Below are 20,689 nucleotides of genomic sequence, written 5' to 3' on the forward strand. Positions count from 1 at the left end.
AAATCACAGAGAGAAAGCAGAATCATCTCAGGTCACAAACTAATTTGATTTATTAAAACTAATTTGGTTCTGGAGTTGGCCTCTGCGCATATTTCTTATTATGAGATGAACCCACTGGCACTGTTGAGCTTCAGAAATCTGCTGGAAAGCAGCACCCACTGAGATTCCTCAAACACCTTTTCACAGTTCTGAATATTTTGATCTGAGGTTATAAAAGGGCTATGCAGAGCTAATTACTTCAGTTCTTTTCTAATCACAGCCAGCCAATAAAAAGTTCCTCATACATATAAATAAAAAGAAAACAAGGGAAGAAGAATTGGGACTGCTAAGCAGTAAAGATGGTGTGGAGATCAATCTAGGAATGGTCCAACACCTAAATAAATACTTAACCTCAGTTTTTAATAAGGGTACCAAGGAGCTTAGCGATAGTGGCAGAGTAGTTAATGGAAATTACTATATCAGAGGGGGAGGTCAAACGGAACTGATTAATGGGACTAAATCAGCGGGCCTGGATAATTTCCATCAAGAATATTAAAGGAACTGGCACATGAAATTGCAAGCCCAATAGCAAGGATTTTTTAATGAATTTGTAAACTTGGATGTTGTACCCTCTGACTTTAGGATTGCTAATATAGGACCTATTTTTAGGAAAGGGGGGGAAAGTGATCTGGGAAACTACAGGCCTGTTAGTTTGACCTCAATTGCATGAAAGGTCTTATTACAAATTTTGAAAGAGAAAGTAGTTAAGGACATAGAGATAAACGGGAATAGGAATAAAATACAACATGATTTTTACAAAAGGTAGAGTGTCAGACGAACTGGATCTTTTTCTTTGAGGAGATAACTGATTTTTTAGACAAAAGGAATACAGTAGATCTAATCTGCCTGGATTTCAGTAAAGCACTTAATACAGTTCCACATGGGAAATTATTAGTTAAATTGGAGAAGGTGGGGATTAATATGAGAATTGAAAGGTAGATAAGGAATTGGTTAAAGGGGCAAGGGTGACTATAACAGGTCATACTGAAAGGTGAACTGTCAGAGTGGAGGGAGGTTATTAGTGAAGTTCCTCAGGGATCTGTCTTGGGCCCAGTCTTACTTAACATTTTTGTTAATGACTTTGGCATGAAAAGTGGGAGTATGCTAATAAAATCTGTGGATGACACAAAGTTGGGAGGTATTGCCAATACAGAGGAGGACTGGAATATCAAACAAAAAGATCTGGACAACCTTGAAAACTGTAGTAATAGAAATGGGATGAAATTTAATAGCACAAAGAGCAAGGTCATGCTCTTAAGGACTAAAAAGATTTTTTGCTATAAACTGGGGATTTATCTGTTGGAAGCAACAGAGGAGGCGAAAGACCTGGGTGTATTAGTTGATCACAAGATGACTGAGCTGCCAATGTGATGTGGCCATGAAAAAGTGTAATGCAGTCCCTAGGATTCATCAGGTGAGGTATTTCCAGGAGAGATAGGGAAGTGTTTGTACAATTATACAAGACACTGGTGAGACTTCATCTGGAATAACATGTGCAATTCTGGTCTTCCAGGTTTAAGAAAGAAGAATTCAGAGTGAAACAGGTGCAAAGAAGGGCTATTAGGATGATCCGAGGATACCTAATGAGAGGAGACTCAAAGAACTTAGCTTGTTTAGCTTAACCAAATGAAGGCTGAGGGGAGATATTATTGCTTTCTGTAAATATCAGGGAGGGAGAGGAGTTATTTAAATTAAGCACCAGTGTTGACTCAAGAACAAATGGATATAAACTGACCACCTACAAGTTTACGCTTGAAATTAGACGAAGGTTTCAAGCCATCAGAGGAGTGAAATTCTGCAACGACCTTCCAAAGGGAGCAGTGGGGGCAAAAAACCTAACTGGCTTCAAGACTGAACTTGATATGTTTATGGAGGGGATGGCATGATGACTGCCAATAATGGCATGTAGCCAATTTGCGACTGCTAGTAGCAAATATCCCCAGTAGCTGGTAATGGGACACTAGATGGGTAGGGCACTGAGATACTACAGAAAATTCTTTCCTAGGCGTCAGGTCGGGTTTGCAGGGTCCCAGAGCCTGGGCTCCACCCCGAGCGCAAGCATCTACACTGTAATTCAACAGCCCCTTAGTCTGAGTCTCGCAAGCTCAAGTCTGCTGGCACAGGTTTTTAATTGCAGTGTAGACATACCCTAGGAGACTGACATTGGGAGTGTTGAAAACAGGTTTAATGCTAAAATTACTGTTCCGGCAACAGAGAGACAAGATGGATGAGATAATATTTTTTATTGGACTGACTTCTCTTGGTGAGAGAGACAAGTTTTTAGCCATCCAGAGCTCTTCTTCAGGTCTGGGAAAGGAAAGCTCAGGCTCTGTCTGCACTACAGCGGCACAGCTGCACCAGTGAAGCTGTACCACAGCCACTGTCGTGCTTCTGGTGAAGACACTCTAAACCGACAGGCGAGAACTCTCCCATGGGCTTAATAACGCCTGCCTCCATAAGAGGTGGTAGCTATGGTGGTGGGAGAAGCCCCCCAGCTGACATAGCACTGTCCACACTAGTGCTTAGGTTGGTATAATTCATGTCATTCAGGGATGTGGATTATTCACACCCCTGAGCAATGTACATTACACTGAAGTAATTTGTAGTGGAGACACAGCCTCAGTGTTGCAGCAAAATGCAAGGTGGGACAGATTTTTTAGCATAAGTAGTTAGCACAGATTGTAAGGGACCAGTCAAGGTAGAGTGGTCTGTTAGCACCCCTGCAGTCATTGGACAAACAACAATCTGTAACCCACTAACTCTCTCTTTTTGTTCTATGTTCTATAACACTGCAGAGGTGTTAATGGGCTACTCTGCCTTCAGTGGTCCCTTACAATAACTACTTATGCTAAATAATCTGTTCCATCTTGCATTTTGCTGTGACCTGAGAGTTCCTTCCCCAGACCTGAAGAAGAGTTCTGTGTGGCTCAAAAGCTTGTCTTTCTTAGGGTGACCAGATGTCCCGATTTTTTAGGGACAGTCCCGATTTTTGGGTCATTTTCTTATATAGGCTCCTATTACCCCCCACCCCCTGTTGCGATTTTTCATGCTTGCTGTCTGGTCACCCAAGTCTCTCTCACCAACAGAAGTTGGTCCCATAAAAGATATTACCTTACTCACCTTGTCTCTCTAATATCCTAGGATCGATACGGCTACAAACTATATATGTTCCTGCATCAAACAGTTAAGTGAATGTTCTATATTCTCTAAGTCATGAGAATTATGTTTCAATCAGTTTTGAATCAGAGAAACACTAGGATAACAGACTACTGGGAACAACTTCATTTTTTTCTATTTTACTCAACAGCAATGAAAATAAGTGAGCAGTCCCAGTCTAAACGGTCATGTGATGTCATCTGTGATGATGTCATAAGAACTAAAGTAACAATGAGAGAAATTCTGGAAGTTTGAATTTGTGCACTGACTAGCAACCACTTTCAATGTTTCATCACTTCGGCAAACCTGGAGAAGGTACCGTCTGATTTGTAATTAGTTTAAATATAATTTTGAGATATACTATAATTGGAGGTCTGTTTTTAAAAGGAAATAGAGCTTAGATCCTGAAAACCACTGTCTTCAGAAAAAGGAGTTTTGTTTCCATACACATTGGTAGTTCTTACCTGTACGTTTATACCCTTCTTGTATAAAGACAGTGGAGTAGAAGTACAAGAGGTGACAATGGCAGAAGTTGGGAATGACTGCTATTTCTATTTTTATTCCACCTGCATAAAGGTAAATATTGTAGAATTTACAGTGGTTTGCATCTTTGATTTTCCTGCTCTAAGGAGGAGTTTATAGTTTGAACTTATGTCTCTTCTTTATATATGGATGTATATGTCACTCTCTGTGTGTCTCCATACATGTATATTTGACACACACATAGGTCCTGATTTTGAGAGGTGATGAGAACCTGCCGTTTCCGTTCACTTCAGATTGATTTGTGGGTGGTCATTAGTTCTGAAAATCAAGCTCACACTCTAAAGGGGTTTAATTAATTAAAAATGTGCACTGTGCAAAGTGGACTTTTGCAAACACTGCATAAAGATCACTCAGCACACTTCTCCTGTTTTGTTTAAACAACATTTTTATAACTTGTGATAAACAGCATTTATAAATTTGTTAGACAACAGGAACTTTGCCTGGTATTGATAGTTTGACTGCCCGACTTTCCTTCATACTGTTTTTTTGAAATCACATCATTCCTGATGTTATCACCCTTTGAAGAAGTGCTTGTGAGAATGGGCCCAGTAGGCAGAGTCAATGGGGTGATGCAGAAGTCTATGTTAGTACGTCCAATTGCAGGATCAGGACCTCAGTGATTAGGTATTACTTTCAGTACAAATCCCTAGCATATGTTACCAGTCTGGCCAGTTGCAGTGATTTTATTTAATAAAGTAGTGCATTTTACAGACAATAGTCCTTGGCCCTATTATAATTAATGTCTTTTATGATGCTCTGGAAAGAGGAGTAAATGGTATTAAAATTCACAGATGTTACTAAATTAGGATTCAGAGTAACAGCCGTGTTAGTCTGTATTCGCAAAAAGAAAAGGAGTACTTGTGGCACCTTAGAGACTAACCAATTTATTTGAGCATAAGCTTTCGTGATGCACCCGATGAAGTGAGCTGTAGCTCACAAAAGCTTATGCTCAAATAAATTGGTTAGTCTCTAAGGTGCCACAAGTACTCCTTTTCTTTTTACTAAATTAGGAGGTGTTGCAAACTCCAAAAATGGTAGAGAAATAACAGAAGGAAAATAAATTTAACCTGGACAAATGCTAGCTAACACAAGAGAGCATTTAAGTAGTATGCATCATACCACTCCATGCTCCCAGGTGGACTTCAAGAGTGATGAAACTACATCTATAAAACTGCATGTAGTGGTAGGCACTGCAGAACCAGAAAGATATTGACCAGCTGGATGGAATCAAAGGAAGAGAACAAAATGATTAAGTAGCTGGAATGTTTGATTTATGAGAAAAGATTAAGGGTCAATCTCTCAATCTGCTAAATTTACTTTGTGCTGCATAATACCAGCTGCCCCGCTGTAACAGCTGCCCCACATAACACCCTGCTGTAAGGGGGAGGAAAGAGTTGTGTCAGTTGGTGACTGGGGCTGGCATTGGGGATGTGATTGAGCTGCGCTTCTCTAAGCCTGATCTCTTGCTTTCTTAAACCCCATTATAGGCTTTACACCAGCTGCAGATGTTAGAAAATGCCCCCTAACATCTGCTGGGGCTGAGCATCAGCCAGCTTCCTGTGGCTGCCCCTGCCCACTACCTCTGAGCATAGCTCTTATGTAGTGGAGAATAGGGTACTGAAAGAACAAAATCTATATAGTTTGCTTAGTGATTACTATGGGAGAGTTATGTTAACATTTGCTAGTATCTGAGAGGACAGATAGAGAACAACAAGGAGGGTGAGTAATTGCTTAGGCTAATCCAGTGGGATATAAATAGAAGTAAAGGGATAGAGCTGGGCAAGAGAAATTTAGTCCAAATATCAGGAAGATAGTAATACCCAGTAGACTGAGTCTCCCAAGTTCGTAAGTAATGGGAGCCCCATATCTTCAGGCATTTAAACTAGACTGGACAAAGCAATTGTGGCATAATTCATGTGACATTAACAGGACCTGATTTCCCCCCATTTACACTGGCATAAATCAGTAGCAGTTCCATTGGGGTAAATGGCCTCTTCTGCCCTCAACCGCACAGGTGTAACTCCCATTGGCTTGGGATTTTCACCTGTGCAGCAGAATTGGGCATAATGGAGCTAAACTAGCATCAGCAAATCAGGTCCGACATTTTTTCCATTGCTTTCAGGTATGTTGTCACAACAATAATACTGTACTATACAGACTAGTGTATTGTCCACTTCCTCATTAATAAAGAAGATGTAAGCCAACTACTGACATCTAACATCATACAACTTTGACTTGCCTTTTTTCTGTGTTAGGGTTCCAAGTGCCGATTCCGTCACTGTGAAAAAGCCCTTGGCAGTGAGATTGTGTGCTCATTATGGAGAGAGGGAAGATGTTCACATCAGCTTTGCCAATTTAGACATATGGAAATACAGGTAGATAAGTTTCTTTAAGTACACTCATTCTTAAAGCAAAACTGACCCTCACTTCTGTTAAACTTCACATCTGACACCCAAGTTCACATTCAAATATGAAGACATTGTGGCACCCAGATACAAGCTTCCCCCCCCACCCCGCCCCCACTCCAATCCATAGCTAGCATGCACTGCAAGCTTGAAAACTTGTATTGATTCAGAGTCAGTCACCGGGTGTTAATTCCTTTTCTGATTTTCCTTTAATAATAATAATAATAATAATTAATAATATCATTTTTATAATAAAAGAATAAAAATGTAATACTTTGCACTTATACAGCAGATTTCATCCAAGGATCTCAAAGCACATTACAAACATGAGTGTATTTAGCTTCACAACATGCCTGTGAGGTAGATATTATTATCCCTGTTTCACAGATAAGGAAACCAAGCGCTTGTCTAGATGAACAGTTAGTGTGCAGTAAGTGCGGAAATAATGCTACCCCACATTAGTGTGATGCACGCTAACTGTCCATGTGGACCTGCTACCACAAACTAAAAGTTCTCTAATTCACTTTATTCTGTTCCCATTTCAAAGCAGAGTAGATCAAAGCACATTATGGAACTTTTAATGTGTGGCAGCAGGGTCCACATGTACAGTTAGTGTGAGGTAGATTTATACCCCAGCTTGCTGCGCATTAACTGTTCAAATAGACAAGCCCTGAGACACAAAAATTAAGTGAATTTGGGGTATTAGAAAATTAATGTTTTTTTCTAAGCATCTCAGAAAGTCTGTAGCAGTGCCAGGAGTAGAATCCATTACCTTGATTCTGATCTGACACCATTATAACTCCATTGATCTCAGTGAAGAAATTCCTAATTTACACTGTTGTAAAAGATCAGAATCAGGCCCCATGTATCCTAGTCCTATGCCTTCACAACAATACCATATTTCTTCTTTTTTCACTGATATATTGTACTAATCAGTGTTCTGTCCATTATTTTTTGTTGTTTGTTATAATCATTATATCTGAAAACTGTCCCTTTTTTATTTTTCCTATAGCAAAAATACAACAGAATCTCATGTTTCTGGGAAACACAGCCTTTAGGCTGTGTGAGGATCAGTTGTGTCTTCCATCATAGCAAACCTCGTAATATAAATGGACTTTTTTTGCCACCTAGTAGCAGTGAGTAAAAATATTTTCTCAATAATTTGAACATTGAAATAGATAAAAATGTATTGTCCACTTCTAGTGTTGATATAATACCTTTGTAGGTGAAGAAAGACAGCATTGCAGATTGGGTGGAATATGATCTCAAGTCAAGGTTAGTAAAGGACTTATGGTTATGTTTGACTAGGGTTCCCATAGGAATTTCTTTGGCCATTGTGTGAGGAATTTCTGTAGGTAACAGTTACATCAAAGGTGATGTACTGAGTAGCAATTCAAATTTTAATCCATTTGTCTCACAAGTGAAAAATTATACACAGTAATATTTTACATGCTGTGTGTATCCTTGATGTGCTGAATGACAGTCACGTGAGGCAGTGATTTGTGTATAAGCAGTCAAATCTAGTTTGAAGAGTTTGTGTTTTAGGAAATCCCTGTACTTTTTACTACCTCTGTAAAGCTTTGGGCCTTCCTGACACTCACTCATCCACTTCCAACTACATAATGGCCTCTACACTCACAGTGAGGTCTCTTCAGGGTTTCACTCAAACATAGGAGCTGAGTGTTAAAGCAGTACAGTACTTTCTTCACAGCATATAGTATTCATTTGAGGTCATTTATGCAGTCACAATTTTGGAAGAATGTATACTGTACATTACTGCATGGCCATGATTCACTGGTTAACCATACATGACTAGTGGATTGCAACTGTGTGGGCAGCAGTTATACCTTCTCTCGCTATCCTTTTCAATTTCCCCCCATTACCTCGCATACATACAAATCAAATGTGCCTTCTAAAACAACATCTGAAATAATCCATTCCATCTGTGGGAATTATCTACCCATCTTAATATAGAAAGAAATAATCAATTTTTTTCTCCTTCTCTCCTGTCAACCGTTGGCCATTCTGCTCACATTCCTGATACAAATGATCTAATTTATACATCTGAAGAGGGTGAGGGTATGTAAGAAATTCCACTTATAAGTTCAAAGCCAGTAACCAGCCGAATGTCAATAGAAAAAATAAGAACTCATCCCCCTGCACCTGTTTTACAGGCTCTCTTGGCATTTGGGAGACCACTGTGTTTTCAAAGTGGGGTTCTGGCTGAGTTGAAAACTTTTTATTTTAAGATTCCATTCAGTAATGGAGCAAGTGATTAGATGTTGATTAAATAGTTAGCTTTGCCAAATGGGAATATTTTTGAGACAACTGCCTCATAGTTACATTGAACCAGAGAGTTAGAATCTATGTAAACCTTTTCCTGGTGTAAAACACAGTATTCACAGTGGCCACAACATGGTGTATGCTACTCCAGAAATTAAAATACAATGAACAAATGAAATAGGAGAGAACTGATTTCTGCCCTTGCAAATACAGGCTAGCTAAGTAAAGATAAATTTTAGATTCCATCAATTGCCTTCAATTATTAAACAGTCTGAGGAGGGGAAGAGAGGTAGTGCATAGAAACTGTGGTGATGAAAATAGAAAATCTCAAAATGAAGAACAGATTAGATTTAGCAGATAGGAATAGCAATAAAATGTTCACCAAAACCAACACCTCCAAATGTTTACTATTTCATATTTTGGTTTACTCAGAATGCTTACTATTTTTTATTATTTTTACTATTCATAAAATAATGAAAAAGTTTAGAAACCCAGGCAATATTTTAAAAGAAAAAGGTTCTTTGCTGGGTGTGATGTCACCAGCAGTCTATGATGGGACATCACACCAAGTCAGGGTCCACAATACACGCAAATTTTAAATTAGATATGTATGAAATGACCCTCATTTGGAGACAGTTAAAAAAATAATTTCTAATGCTGCATCACGTGTACAAGTCACTTTCAAGTGTTTTTCCCCCCTTAATTGACTTCAGTTAAGTCTTTCAAGCTGGGCACGTGGGGATGGGGGTAGGGAGAGAATATGTGAAGCAAATACTTCTTAATTATGATTTCTCTTTTACTCTCTGATTTCCAAAAATCCAGACTATTTCTGGAAAAATGGCTAGTTCTTTTTCAACCCTTCCTAAAGCAAAACTCCTATCGACTTTAATGAAGTTTTGCCTGAGTTAGGTCTTCAGGATTGGGATCACCATGTGTACACATCCAGACTCTGGAGCCAAAGCTACTGCATATGATATTCTTAAAGAATACAAGGTTGTATTTTGTGGAGTAGATTGTATCATGTAAAGGTAGACCTCAGTTTCCCTCTTATGGATCTGTAAACCAAGAAAAGTGACTGTAGCCTTAAGGCAAAATATTAAAGACCAACTCAACTTCATAGAATGGGATGGTGTTAGTGAATATGTCACAGACCCTACTGATTGAGGTCAACATTTGGATGAATATGGACGTTAAAGGTATCGGGCTCATGCTGAAGTCAGTGAAATAATAACTACAGTGGGTGTGTTATGTAGTCCTTAAACAATACATATGTGATGAATCTTCAATTCATATTTGACTTATGTATGACTCTAGACTTCTATAAAGTACTTTAATATGTATATTAAACACATTAATGTATACTAATTTGCAAAAAAAAATTGAATTACAACTTAAACAATACTTTCTCAATAATTTAGATCACTACTGCTCATTATAGTGGTGTCACATTAACACGGACTATCACATGGCATATTTCCAAGCATAGTTATTGGACAGGCATTGGCAAAAGGCTTCAGTTTTGTTCCAGAATAATAGGAACAAAGAAAATGTAGCTTAAGGAGGGAGTTCTTTTCTATCCGTGAGAAAAATCTAACCAAAGCTGAATGCAGACTTTGCCAAAGCTATTTCATGGGAGTGTGTCCAATGCATACTGTACATGATGACACGTGTCCAAGCCAACCACATTTTGGTGCACTGAGCAACCCATGAAAGACTTAACAGAGGAAGCTCTGTTTTTAGAATTACAATTGAAAAAGCTTTCCAAATTATGAATGAGAGTGCGGCTTGGAAGAGCTATTAGCAAGTATAATTTCTAAACTCACAGGTGATCCACAGCTATATGTACATGATGGTATTAAATAGGGAGCTTTATTCAGTGGTGGAGGAGGGCTTCCTCGTACCAACAGTAGTTCCGGATGTCTGTGGGAGAGCAGGTCATTACATATTACAAACAAGTCCAGGGCTTGGCATCCACACTGCATAGTGACCCTAGCTTTAGAATTTTTTGACCTGGGCTGCAAATCTGGGGCTCCAATGTCCACACTGCAATACTCAGTCCCAAGTCAAACCACTATTTTTCAGGCATCCTAGCACCCTCCCCAACTGTAGCCACTCCAGCCTCTGGTTAGTGTTGCAGTGTGGGAAAACTTGATTGTCCACCCCACACGTTACAGGAAGTTGTCACAGTCTGCCAAGTTAGCAATAGATCCTGCCAAGCCTGTTTCAGCAAACAGGCAAAGCACCCATGAGACACTGGTGGATGTTGGTGATTTCTGACCTACTAAAGGTGCCTGGTGGAAGAGGAGGATGATACAGACATGGAAGAATCAAACTGGCTGATGCTGCTTGCACCTCTTGCTGTAGCTGGTGATTCCCCCCATGTAAACCAGAGCTTCTGGAGCAGGGGCCCAAGCACAGACTGGTGGGATCACATCGTCATGCAGACCTGGGATGACCAGTAGTGGGTCCAGAACTTTTGCATGAAGAAAGCTACATTTCTGGAACTTTGTAAGCAGGTCGCACCTATGCTCCAGAGTAAAGACACTCACGAGGGCAGCCATACTGGTCCAGAAGTAGGCTGCTAGAATTGTCTGGAACCTGATTACCCCAGACTGCTACAAGTCTGTTGCTAACCAGTTCAGCATTGAAAAGTCAACCATGCGTAAAGTGGTCACAGAGGTTTCAGACGCAATCAGGCATATGATTTACCCAAAGGTAGTGAGCGTAAACAAATATCCCTTAAGTAATTGCTGGTTTTGAGAGAATGGAGTTTCCAAACATGCCAGGGCCATAGATGGGACTCATATGGCCACAGTTTGACCTCTTCAAGAAGTACATGAGTGCATAAACTGCAAAGGGTACTACTCCATTGTTATGCAGGCCCTTGTGGACCACAGAGGCTGATTTATGGACACCAGTGTGGGCTGCACTGGAAAGTTCATGATGCCAGGGTTTTCCACTGATCAGGAGTCTACATTCATGGACAAGCTGGGACAGTATTCCCACCAAATGACATTGTCATAAATGGAGTTACTATCCCCACTGTTATTTTAGCGTACCCAGTGTACCCCCTTTTTCTTTCGCTTATGAAACCATATCCTGATAAAAGTCTCTAGTAAAAGAAGGTTTAGTTATACTCTGAGTATGTGTGGAATGGTGGTTGAATGTGCATTTAACAGACTGAAATCCCGCTGGTGCTATTTACAGACATGTTAGGATTCCAGTGTCATCAAAGCTGTCTGTATTATTGTGGCTTGCTGTGTTCTTCACAATCTTTGTGCAAAGATACATTAGCAGATACATGCTGCTGCCTGGAGCTTGCAATAAATTTTGCATTGGGTAATAAACAGGAAATCCATCCCATAAATCATCCCATCCCTGGAAATCATTCCCATCCCTATATTAATAACAACAAACATGGATCCAGAAACTTACCAGGCTCAGGGGCTATTTCTGCCCCTTGTGTTTCTGATGCCAGTTCTGTGGTGGACAGCTCTTCCAGAGAGGCATCAAAAAGTTCTTTGGAGTAGGGACCCAGGATGTGCTACAGCTGCTCTAGGGAACTGGTCTGGGTACAAGAGTCACTTGGGCAGCCTCGGCCAGCACTTGCTGGCTCCCTTTTGGTCCTATACTGTATTCAGGGATGAGAAGGTTGCCCTCCTGACTGACCATAAAGCACTGGTGGCTCAATGCTCGGCACAGTACCCAGCACCTGGTCAAACTCCTTGTAAGAGTGGCAGGATGACAATGAGTTCCCAGAGATCCAGTTCTCATCCCTAGCTTTCCAGGAGTTGGTCTTGAACTGCTTAATCTGCTCCCTGCACTTGTTACTGGTCCAGTGAATCCCCAGCACCAGCTTCTGCACTATTAGCTGGTATGCATGCTCATTCCTGGAATTCTTGGGAAAGTTGAACTGTTTGCTCACCTTGCACCAGATATTAAGCAAAATGTGGCGGTGCTCCCATGACCAGTTAGCAGCACTCTTGGCAAAAGACTTCTTGATGGCGGTGACCATTACAAATGCAGAAGATGGGTCACTCTGCTTGCAGCTCAGTGGTCAGAATAAAATGGAAGGGTTAAATGCTGAGCAGTTGCATTTGAACCAGGAGAGATGCTTCTGTTTCGTGGGAGTCAATTGGACAGTCTTGGGATAGGAAAGACAAAGGACACTGTCCCATGGGGTTGTGAGATGGGGTTGGTGGACTCTCAGGACTCGAATCTGGGGACCCCAGGCCTGAGCTGCATCTACAGTGCAAAACAATGGAGTTTGGGCCCACGCCTCTGTTAGACTCAGGCTTGAACCCTCAATTTCTGTGGGATTCTGGGGTTTGGGCTCAAGTTAGACAGAATTGTGTGTAGGTGAAGGGGGATTTGGGCCTGAACCAGAGCCCAAGCAGTGTAGACATGCCCCTGAAAAGGGGCAGGAGTAGACAAGGTTATTTATACCTTCCCATACACACACCAGCCAGAAGAGATGGCCAGCCACTGGAAGAACTGCATACTATTTACTACTCAAGGCTGGTGCAATGATGTGTTATCCTTGCATGCTGAAAATCTCTGGGAGGCACTGTGTGTCCCTGAGTCACCATGTCTCCCCATGTTCCTTCTGCCTTGGAGACACATTTCTGCCAACCTCCTTCTCAGTACAGCGCCTAAAAGACACAATTTGGCAATTTGTGACTTTGTCAAATACAATTATGATTTCAAATGTATAACAAACTGATTAGAACCTGATTTTGGTGTTCTAATGCCTTATTAACAGACCGAACTTCATGTACTTTCCTATAGATGCCACACTCCAAAAGGAAGTTCAAGAAGGAACTCTGCATCCTGCCCACACTCAAGAACCCGTAAAAGGTCAAGAAAGCATTTTAAGACCCATTCATCCTCCACTGATCATAAACATCAGCCTGGAGGAGGAAGAGGAAGAGGAAGAAGAGGAGAACTGTAAATATGACTTTTTTCTGAACTCTGAAACTAAAGTGGATTTTCTCAAATAATTTGCAAAATGGTTGCCAACAGATTTTTGGCTGTTTTCAACAATCATGCCATTTTTGAGGAAAGCGGTCAAATATTTGGGAATATTTTATAATTATCTTTATTTTATTATATAAAACACATAGTAAATGTAGACTCTCATTAATAAACTTTCAAAAGATCTAATATCTATTTTTTCTTACTGATATAATTCAAATTCTCTTTTTTCCTTAATTAGAAATGAATGCAAGTGCCACAATTCACATGGCATTGAAATACAACAATTCAGATACAGATCCAAACTTTCTCAGAGTTCAGGGATGTTCAGATTTATTTGGCTCCATCTGTAATTTAAATGATCATTTTACTCATTGAAAAGGTTCTCCCAAGGCTCTTAGATTTATCACTGTATAGGTTTGACCAGGATGCTAATTTCATTTTGTGCTTTAGCTTTAACAAGAAACACGTTAGCTGTTGCTAGGTGGCATTTAGTTGAGAATTTAAAGCATCTGCGGCAATTCAGAGATGAAGTAATTTTTATGCCAAACAAGAAGACTTAGAGTTCTGTCCAGCCTAAAATCATTTCCATGCTTGCTGTTCTACAGTGGTTGTACAAACCTCATGGACTACACCTGCCCATGAAATTACCCCTATTCTTAGGGCTCACATTTGTTCTGTAATAAATAACTGGTGGCTATACATAGTATTGCCAACCTCAAGAGATCAAAAACGTGAGTCAGACCCTCAAAATCATGCGATTAGCCCAAAAATCATGAGGTTTTTTTTTTTTAAATTAAATTGGTTTTTAGTCTGTCTTATGACTATTTAACTCCCTCTATTTCTCTGTCCATGTGCATGTGAGATAATTTCCGGTTGAAAAGTCAGCCTTTAATGAACACAGAAATGTGTGCCTCTCCCTGGGCTGCTGAGCTGGAGACTTCACTTATCTTCTCCTTATCCCATCCCTCCACTCACATCGGTGGTGGAGTTTTACACCCATTTGGCATGCGTATGAATGCCTCCACAAGGTGTAAGGGAGAGGAAGGACTGTGTTAATGTGAAGGGGTACCTTTTAGAGCATGCCAGCAGGGTCTATATGGGGCAGTCAGAGCGCATCAAGTTAGTTTTACAAATAACATCCCTCTGGCCTGTTTTGCCATGCTGTGTATACAAGCCCTCTATGGTCTGTATACTGCTTGTACTCGAGAAAGGTGGTATCATAGGCCCTGTATTGATAGTTTTGCATGAGAAGCAGGAAAAGAATATCTAGTGATCAAGGAACTGCGGAGAAATATGAAGCTCATAATTCTTTATCATTCTAGTAAATACAATCCATGCTATCGCTCAAAATATCTAACCCAAAAGTCTAGTTTGTGACTGCGCCCTTGGGCAGTCCAGCTTCTAAAGATGTGTGCAGCTTCCTCTTGAACTAATACATTTGACTTGCTTCTATTTTTGCCTTTGCCATCTTTTTGTGCCAAATTGATTTTAACGGTCTATAACAGGGACATTTAAGGAGAGAAAATGGGGTGTGTGGGCTGTATTTCCCCCATTTAAAGTTGAACTGGATTAATTCTTTGAGTGGTAATGGCAATATTTGCTTGAAGAGATAGGAACTGCCAATATGGACAGGGATTTTACTCTACATTCGTTTCTGTAAAAGAAATTCTGTGTAAATTGCATACCCTTTCTCACTTTACTCCCTGACCTGCTGCTTTTGAATTAGTTGCTGTCTCAGGGCATGGCTCACTTGCGAGTTACAGCGCAATAAAGGAGCCCCGGGTGCACTAGCTCACTACCCGTCCTCACTGGCAAGGCAGTAGAGCTGGTACTCCACCTCGGTAAGTGGAATAACGTTTGCTGCACCCCAGCTGGAGCACCGCAGCGCCAGTTTGAACAAGGTGTTGCTTTACTGCGCTCTAATCAGCCTCTGGAAACATCCCATAATCCCCTTAAGTCAAGTGGCCACTCTTGTCATTGTTTGGAATCAGCTGTAGGAATGCAGAAATGCCCGTTGAAAGCTCCATTTCTGACAGCCAGCTGCTTATCTCCTCCGAGACAAAGCAACCATTACTGTGGAATGCTGTGTGTGAGAGAGGAGGGGGAGGGGAGGGGGGTCTGCTGCTGTCTGAACTTACAAGACAGCATGCTGACATGCTCTCAGCCCCCCAAAAACCCACTCTCTCTCCCCACATACACACAACACACTCCCTGTCACACTCCACCCCATCCCCCAGCCCCCCGTTTGAAAAGCACGTTGCAGCCACTTGCATGCTGGGATAGCTGCCCATAATGCACCACTTCCAAAGCCGCTGCAAGTGCCACAAATGTGGCCATGCCAATGCACTTGAAGCTGTCAGTGTGGACAGACTGCAGCGCTTTCCCTACTGCGCTCTACAAAGGCTGGTTTAACTCAAAGCGCTCTACAGCTGCAAGTGTAGCCATGCCTTTAGTGTGTACTTACTTTTTGAAGAGGCTGCTTGCATTTGCTTGCGTACAACTATTCAACTTAGGGCCAGGGTCATAGCCACAGGGCTTGTCTACGTAAGAAAGTTCCACCACTTTACGTAGGGGTGAGAAACTGATTTAAAATAGATAATCTTATTTTGGTTGAGCTACTGAACTAAGTCACTCTTAAACTGAAATAAGAGTGTCCAAACATGTGTTTGCACTGAATTGACTAAATCGGTTAAAAAACAAATTGTTAATTATTATCTGTGCAGCTTCCTTATGTAGACAAAGTGTTAGCCAAGTGTCTTATGAATGTGCAAAATATGCTCAGTGCATCTCCAGATAGCTTATCAGAGAATAGGTCATTCAGCTCAAGTATTTATTTGCTCACTCAGGATCACTTCCTTTTATGTGTGATTGTATGGTTGTTTTGAGAGGACTGAAGAAAGGCTTTTGAATTATTTTTAATTTAAACCATCTAAAATAAACATCAATAATGGTCAACTTTTTGACTTTCATTGTAACTAAGACAATATTGGTCATGAAAATATCTGTCAGTAAGCAATAGTTTTTCTGCCCAGAAAGCAGAGGGCTTGGATAAACTAGCAACAGGAAAGGGGGGTGGGGGGAAGTTCCTTCATTTTATAATGAAATTGTTTATATTTATGAATAGTGCATTAACAAATCCTGAAGAGTCTGTACTCAGGTATAGTTCTCTCTTTTAAAAATATTTCCTATAGATGCCTCTTATTTATTGACAAAAACTCCGGCAGACATTGAGGAAGAAAAAGCAATAAAGGAGATGTGTTATAAATCTGGTAAATATCTAATTATTGATAATTTAAAAAATATTAATATAATCAGTGAGTAAAGACATTTTTTTCTTTCTTTTGGGGGGCATGAGTAGGAGAATATTACAGAATTCAGACTCCTCAGGAGAACCAGTCAGCAAAAATCATGTCTTCAACACTGAATAATGAGCTATTGAAACCCATGGAAACTGGCAGAGACTTACAAGAAGGTAAGTACTTGAGTGGCAATGCTTTTCACTTTAAGAATAATGTTTATATATATGTAATTACATAGAAAGACACTATCAGGTAGTTTAGATCCAAATATTAGGTTTTGCAAATTTAGAAAAAAAGAATTATACAAAATAAAATCAATAGAAATAGTTGTGACTTTTTTAATTAAATGGAAACAGCATAGACATGGTGATGAGGATGTGACACCTGCATTGACTACAGCATGATGGAATAAGGCCAGGTCAATTGAGTAGAGCCAAGGTTAACATCTGGTACTTTCCTGAATTCCATGGCATGCATCTCTGCTACAATTTGTTTTCTAGTATCTTTTGAAATAAGGTTACAGTCTCTTTTTTTATTGGGTCTGCTACAACACATCTGAGCTCCAAGGGACATGAATTAATGAACATTTATCCCACTCAAGATTTTAGAGCTTTTCTTTTTTCCTTTTAGCCAGGTGGTATGCCTGCAAAAATCAATGTCAGCTTTTATTATTATAATAGGTGATAGTATTGCTGCTTCTTAACAGAGTAATTTATGCTCTGAACATTCCTAGACGTTAGTGTAATTAGTGCGTTGGTCATTAAAGTGTTTGAGAAAGAAGTGAGATGTTAGTATACAAGTGAGAGTAGCACATTTATCATTGCCATAAAGTTGTTTACAACATAATGGAAAACTTCATGGATAACCATCTGGATCTGCAATTACATGAAGAAAATTGAAGCAGGAAGATAGTGAACAATAATGAAGAGAGTATATTATTTTGCAAAAAGAACAGGAGTACTTGTGGCACCTCTAAGGTGCCACAAAATGCATCCGATGAAGTGAGCTGTAGCTCACGAAAGCTTATGCTCAAATAAATTTGTTAGTCTCTAAGGTGCCACAAGTACTCCTTTTCTTTTTGCGGATACAGACTAACACAGCTGCTACTCTGAAACCTATATTATTTTGGTTCAGATAGAGATAATCTGAGATAATATTGGCTGGTAAAAGTATGATTTTTTGGACCTCTGGTTTTTACCAATTTAACCTTTTTAATAGGAGTGAAGAGAGAGAAAATAGTTTCTCTGCACAATATCCTCTGAATTCTGTCTTGGGAGTAGAGGTATTTCCATTAAAGTACTTTTGAGGTGGTATTTCTAATGGGTATTCAAGGGCTTAGATATCACAGTGATAGGCCCTTAGAAATACTATAGATTATATTCATAAACCCTTAATCATGTGAACTGAGTAGCTATAATGTTAACCTCTTTGCAGCCCTCCTATAGCCTGCGTGTGCTGGCACTTCACAGGAATCGTGTAATGTGTATTTCATGTACATTAGTTACATTACAGGGCACCCAGATGTCTAATAAAAGTGGAAAGGGGAACATTTAAGGAGAGGTTAGTGGAAATGTACTCTAAACCAATGATTAAGTCATGGAGAATGGTGTGGGAGGAGAGTAACTATCTTCAAAAAGGAAGGTTTATAATGGCACAAAGCAGTCAGTTATGAATATCACATCTCACTGTACTTCTTGGGATGCAGTCAGGTTCTGTTCACTTTTATGATATTCATTAGCAAAAGCAGCACTAACTTGGACCCTTAATCTAACCTCACTGGGTATGTCTACACTGCATCTGGGAGTGAGCCTCCCAGCCTGAGTCCACAGACTTGGGTTAGTGGGGGCTTGTGCTAGCATTCTAAAAATAGCTGTGTAGACAGCACTTCAGAGCCCAAGCTCCAGCATTAGTTACAATGTCTACACAGCTATTTTTAAAGCTCTAATGTGAGCCCATCTACCACATGTCTGTGGACCAGGACTGGGATTGCTCCCAGAGGCAGTGTAGAAATGCCCACTGAGGCCCCAGAAGCCTTAGGCAGATCTTTCCTGTTAAGACCAGGTATGATCTGTGCAAGACAAAAGTCAGGGAATTTATTAAAACATACTGCCCACATTCCCCACAATGGGATCCCACCTCCCTGGGTCTGGCTGTGGAGTGTCTGTGGAATATGAACTCTGTGGATTCGCCAGGAGACTGGAGCAGTTGCATTCTGTGAGGATGCTTCCTTTCGTCGGTCTGAATTTTGACCAGATCTGCTGACGAATAAAAATGTGCTCATGATATGTCATTGTTTACAGAAAGAAATACTACAAGTAGAATTAAATTAATTATGCTGAAGTGAAGTGGCTAACCATTGGCAGTACAATTAAATATGTTTGATATACGTGCAATAAACATGGTTTGCTCACCAAAACAATTCAAAAGTTTTAGTACATTGTATTTTTTGAAAACCTCTGTCAGAGATAGGGGTTTACCCTCAACTTTATACTGTGAGATTTAATTATATTAAGCCTTTAAGCATTCATGCAAGTTTTGCTCATAATTCAGAAATGCTCGCAGATGTGTCTATCCATAAAATCAGTGTGCAAAAAATGTCCATGTTGCAAAGTGCTATCCGTAACTTCCTTTACTCTCCCAAGCTCATTTATCTACCACAAATGCACTGACTCCACATAACTAAGCCAAAAAATCCCTCTGCTTCCTTTCTAGGTGATGGTGTTACAGTTCCAACAAAGTTTAATATTATAGAAAGACAAGGAGAGGTAACAGCATCATTAGATGGTAACACCAGGACTGATCCTGGTGCCTTTGAAAATGGAGGTAATTACTTTAAAATATCGAGGCGTCCTTGTGGCACCTTAGAGACTAACAAATTTATTTGGGCGTGAGCTTTTGTGGGCTAGAACCCACTGGGAGGGTTGAGTCATTACAAAACCTAAACTTAATTTCCCCCATACTAATTTCCCCCTACTGTTACACCTTCTTGTCAACTGTTTGAAATGGGCCACTCTCATTACCACTACAAAAGTTATTTTTCCTCCCTTGGTATCCTGCTGTTAATTGAATTGTCTCGTTAGACTGACCTCACACTTGGTAAGGCAACTCCCATCTTTTCATGTATTTATACCTGCTCCTGTATTTTCCACTCCATGCATCTTATGAAATGATGTTCTAGCCCATGAAAGCTTATGCCCAAATAAATTTGTTAGTCTCTAAGGTGCCACAAGGACTCCTCATGGTTTTTGCTGACACAGACTAACACGGCTACCACTCTGAAACTTTAAAATATGTGTTCTCATTATCTAATATCCTTTGGTAGATAAAATAATTTCCAAATATACCTTTCATGGAATTTATTTCTGTAGTTTCTGTAAAGTCTTTTTCTTTCAATGCTGTTAATAATAATAAAAAATATTACTGTTGTATTTGGATTCCACCCATCTCAGTAACATAGTGAAAAAATATTTTCAGTTTGGTGACTCCACTCAATGGGATTTTAATTTAATCTTGAAAAAAAAAATGTTTCTTAGATTTGTTTTCTTACTCTGGCTGCAAAGAAGCTCACACAGCTTCAACATAAACAAGCATGACAGTCAGATATAACGCGTATACTAAACTTTCAGAAATTGCTATGTTTGAGAGAATATCTTTGGTAAAGCTGAACTGACTTGTTTTTGGCAGTCACATGGGAAATTACTAAGGCCCCAATCCTGCAAGCTATTCCATGTGGGCAAATCCTTGTGCCCATTGCCATAGGCGTCTGCTTAGAGATCTCAGTACAGGATCTGGATTTCAGTCATTAAGGATGAACTTGGACACCACACACATTTATATTTACCTATCATTGGTTATCTCCTTTTCTTTTGAAACCCCATCCTCTCCAGTTTAATAATTTCCCATGTGGTACTATGTCAAATGCTTTACTGAAGTCCACATAGATTAGTTTTACTGCATTTTTCTTGCAAAAAAAATCATTGATCATAT

At 40.0% G+C, this 20,689-nt stretch overlaps 1 protein-coding gene across 2 annotated transcripts in view; it reads left to right on the plus strand.

Annotated features, from left to right (window-relative positions):
- Positions 1-20,689, plus strand: part of C1H12orf50 (chromosome 1 C12orf50 homolog) — a 30,882-nt gene that overhangs the window by 969 nt on the left and 9,224 nt on the right. The window contains exons 1-8 of one of the 2 annotated variants that reach the window (XM_077832550.1): positions 3,080-3,222; positions 3,347-3,510; positions 5,994-6,113; positions 7,156-7,279; positions 13,215-13,373; positions 16,595-16,672; positions 16,762-16,875; positions 19,415-19,525. In XM_077832550.1, coding sequence (XP_077688676.1) covers positions 6,102-6,113; positions 7,156-7,279; positions 13,215-13,373; positions 16,595-16,672; positions 16,762-16,875; positions 19,415-19,525 — 598 coding nt within the window. In that variant the 5' untranslated portion in view covers positions 3,080-3,222; positions 3,347-3,510; positions 5,994-6,101. Of the gene's footprint in view, positions 1-3,079; positions 3,223-3,346; positions 3,511-5,993; positions 6,114-7,155; positions 7,280-13,214; positions 13,374-16,594; positions 16,673-16,761; positions 16,876-19,414; positions 19,526-20,689 lie in introns of those variants that run through there. The other variant, XM_077832542.1, reaches the window with a different exon arrangement.

The sequence above is a fragment of the Eretmochelys imbricata genome, chromosome 1 (assembly GCF_965152235.1).
Source record: "Eretmochelys imbricata isolate rEreImb1 chromosome 1, rEreImb1.hap1, whole genome shotgun sequence".
In the NCBI taxonomy this organism is placed as follows: Eukaryota; Metazoa; Chordata; order Testudines; family Cheloniidae; genus Eretmochelys; species Eretmochelys imbricata.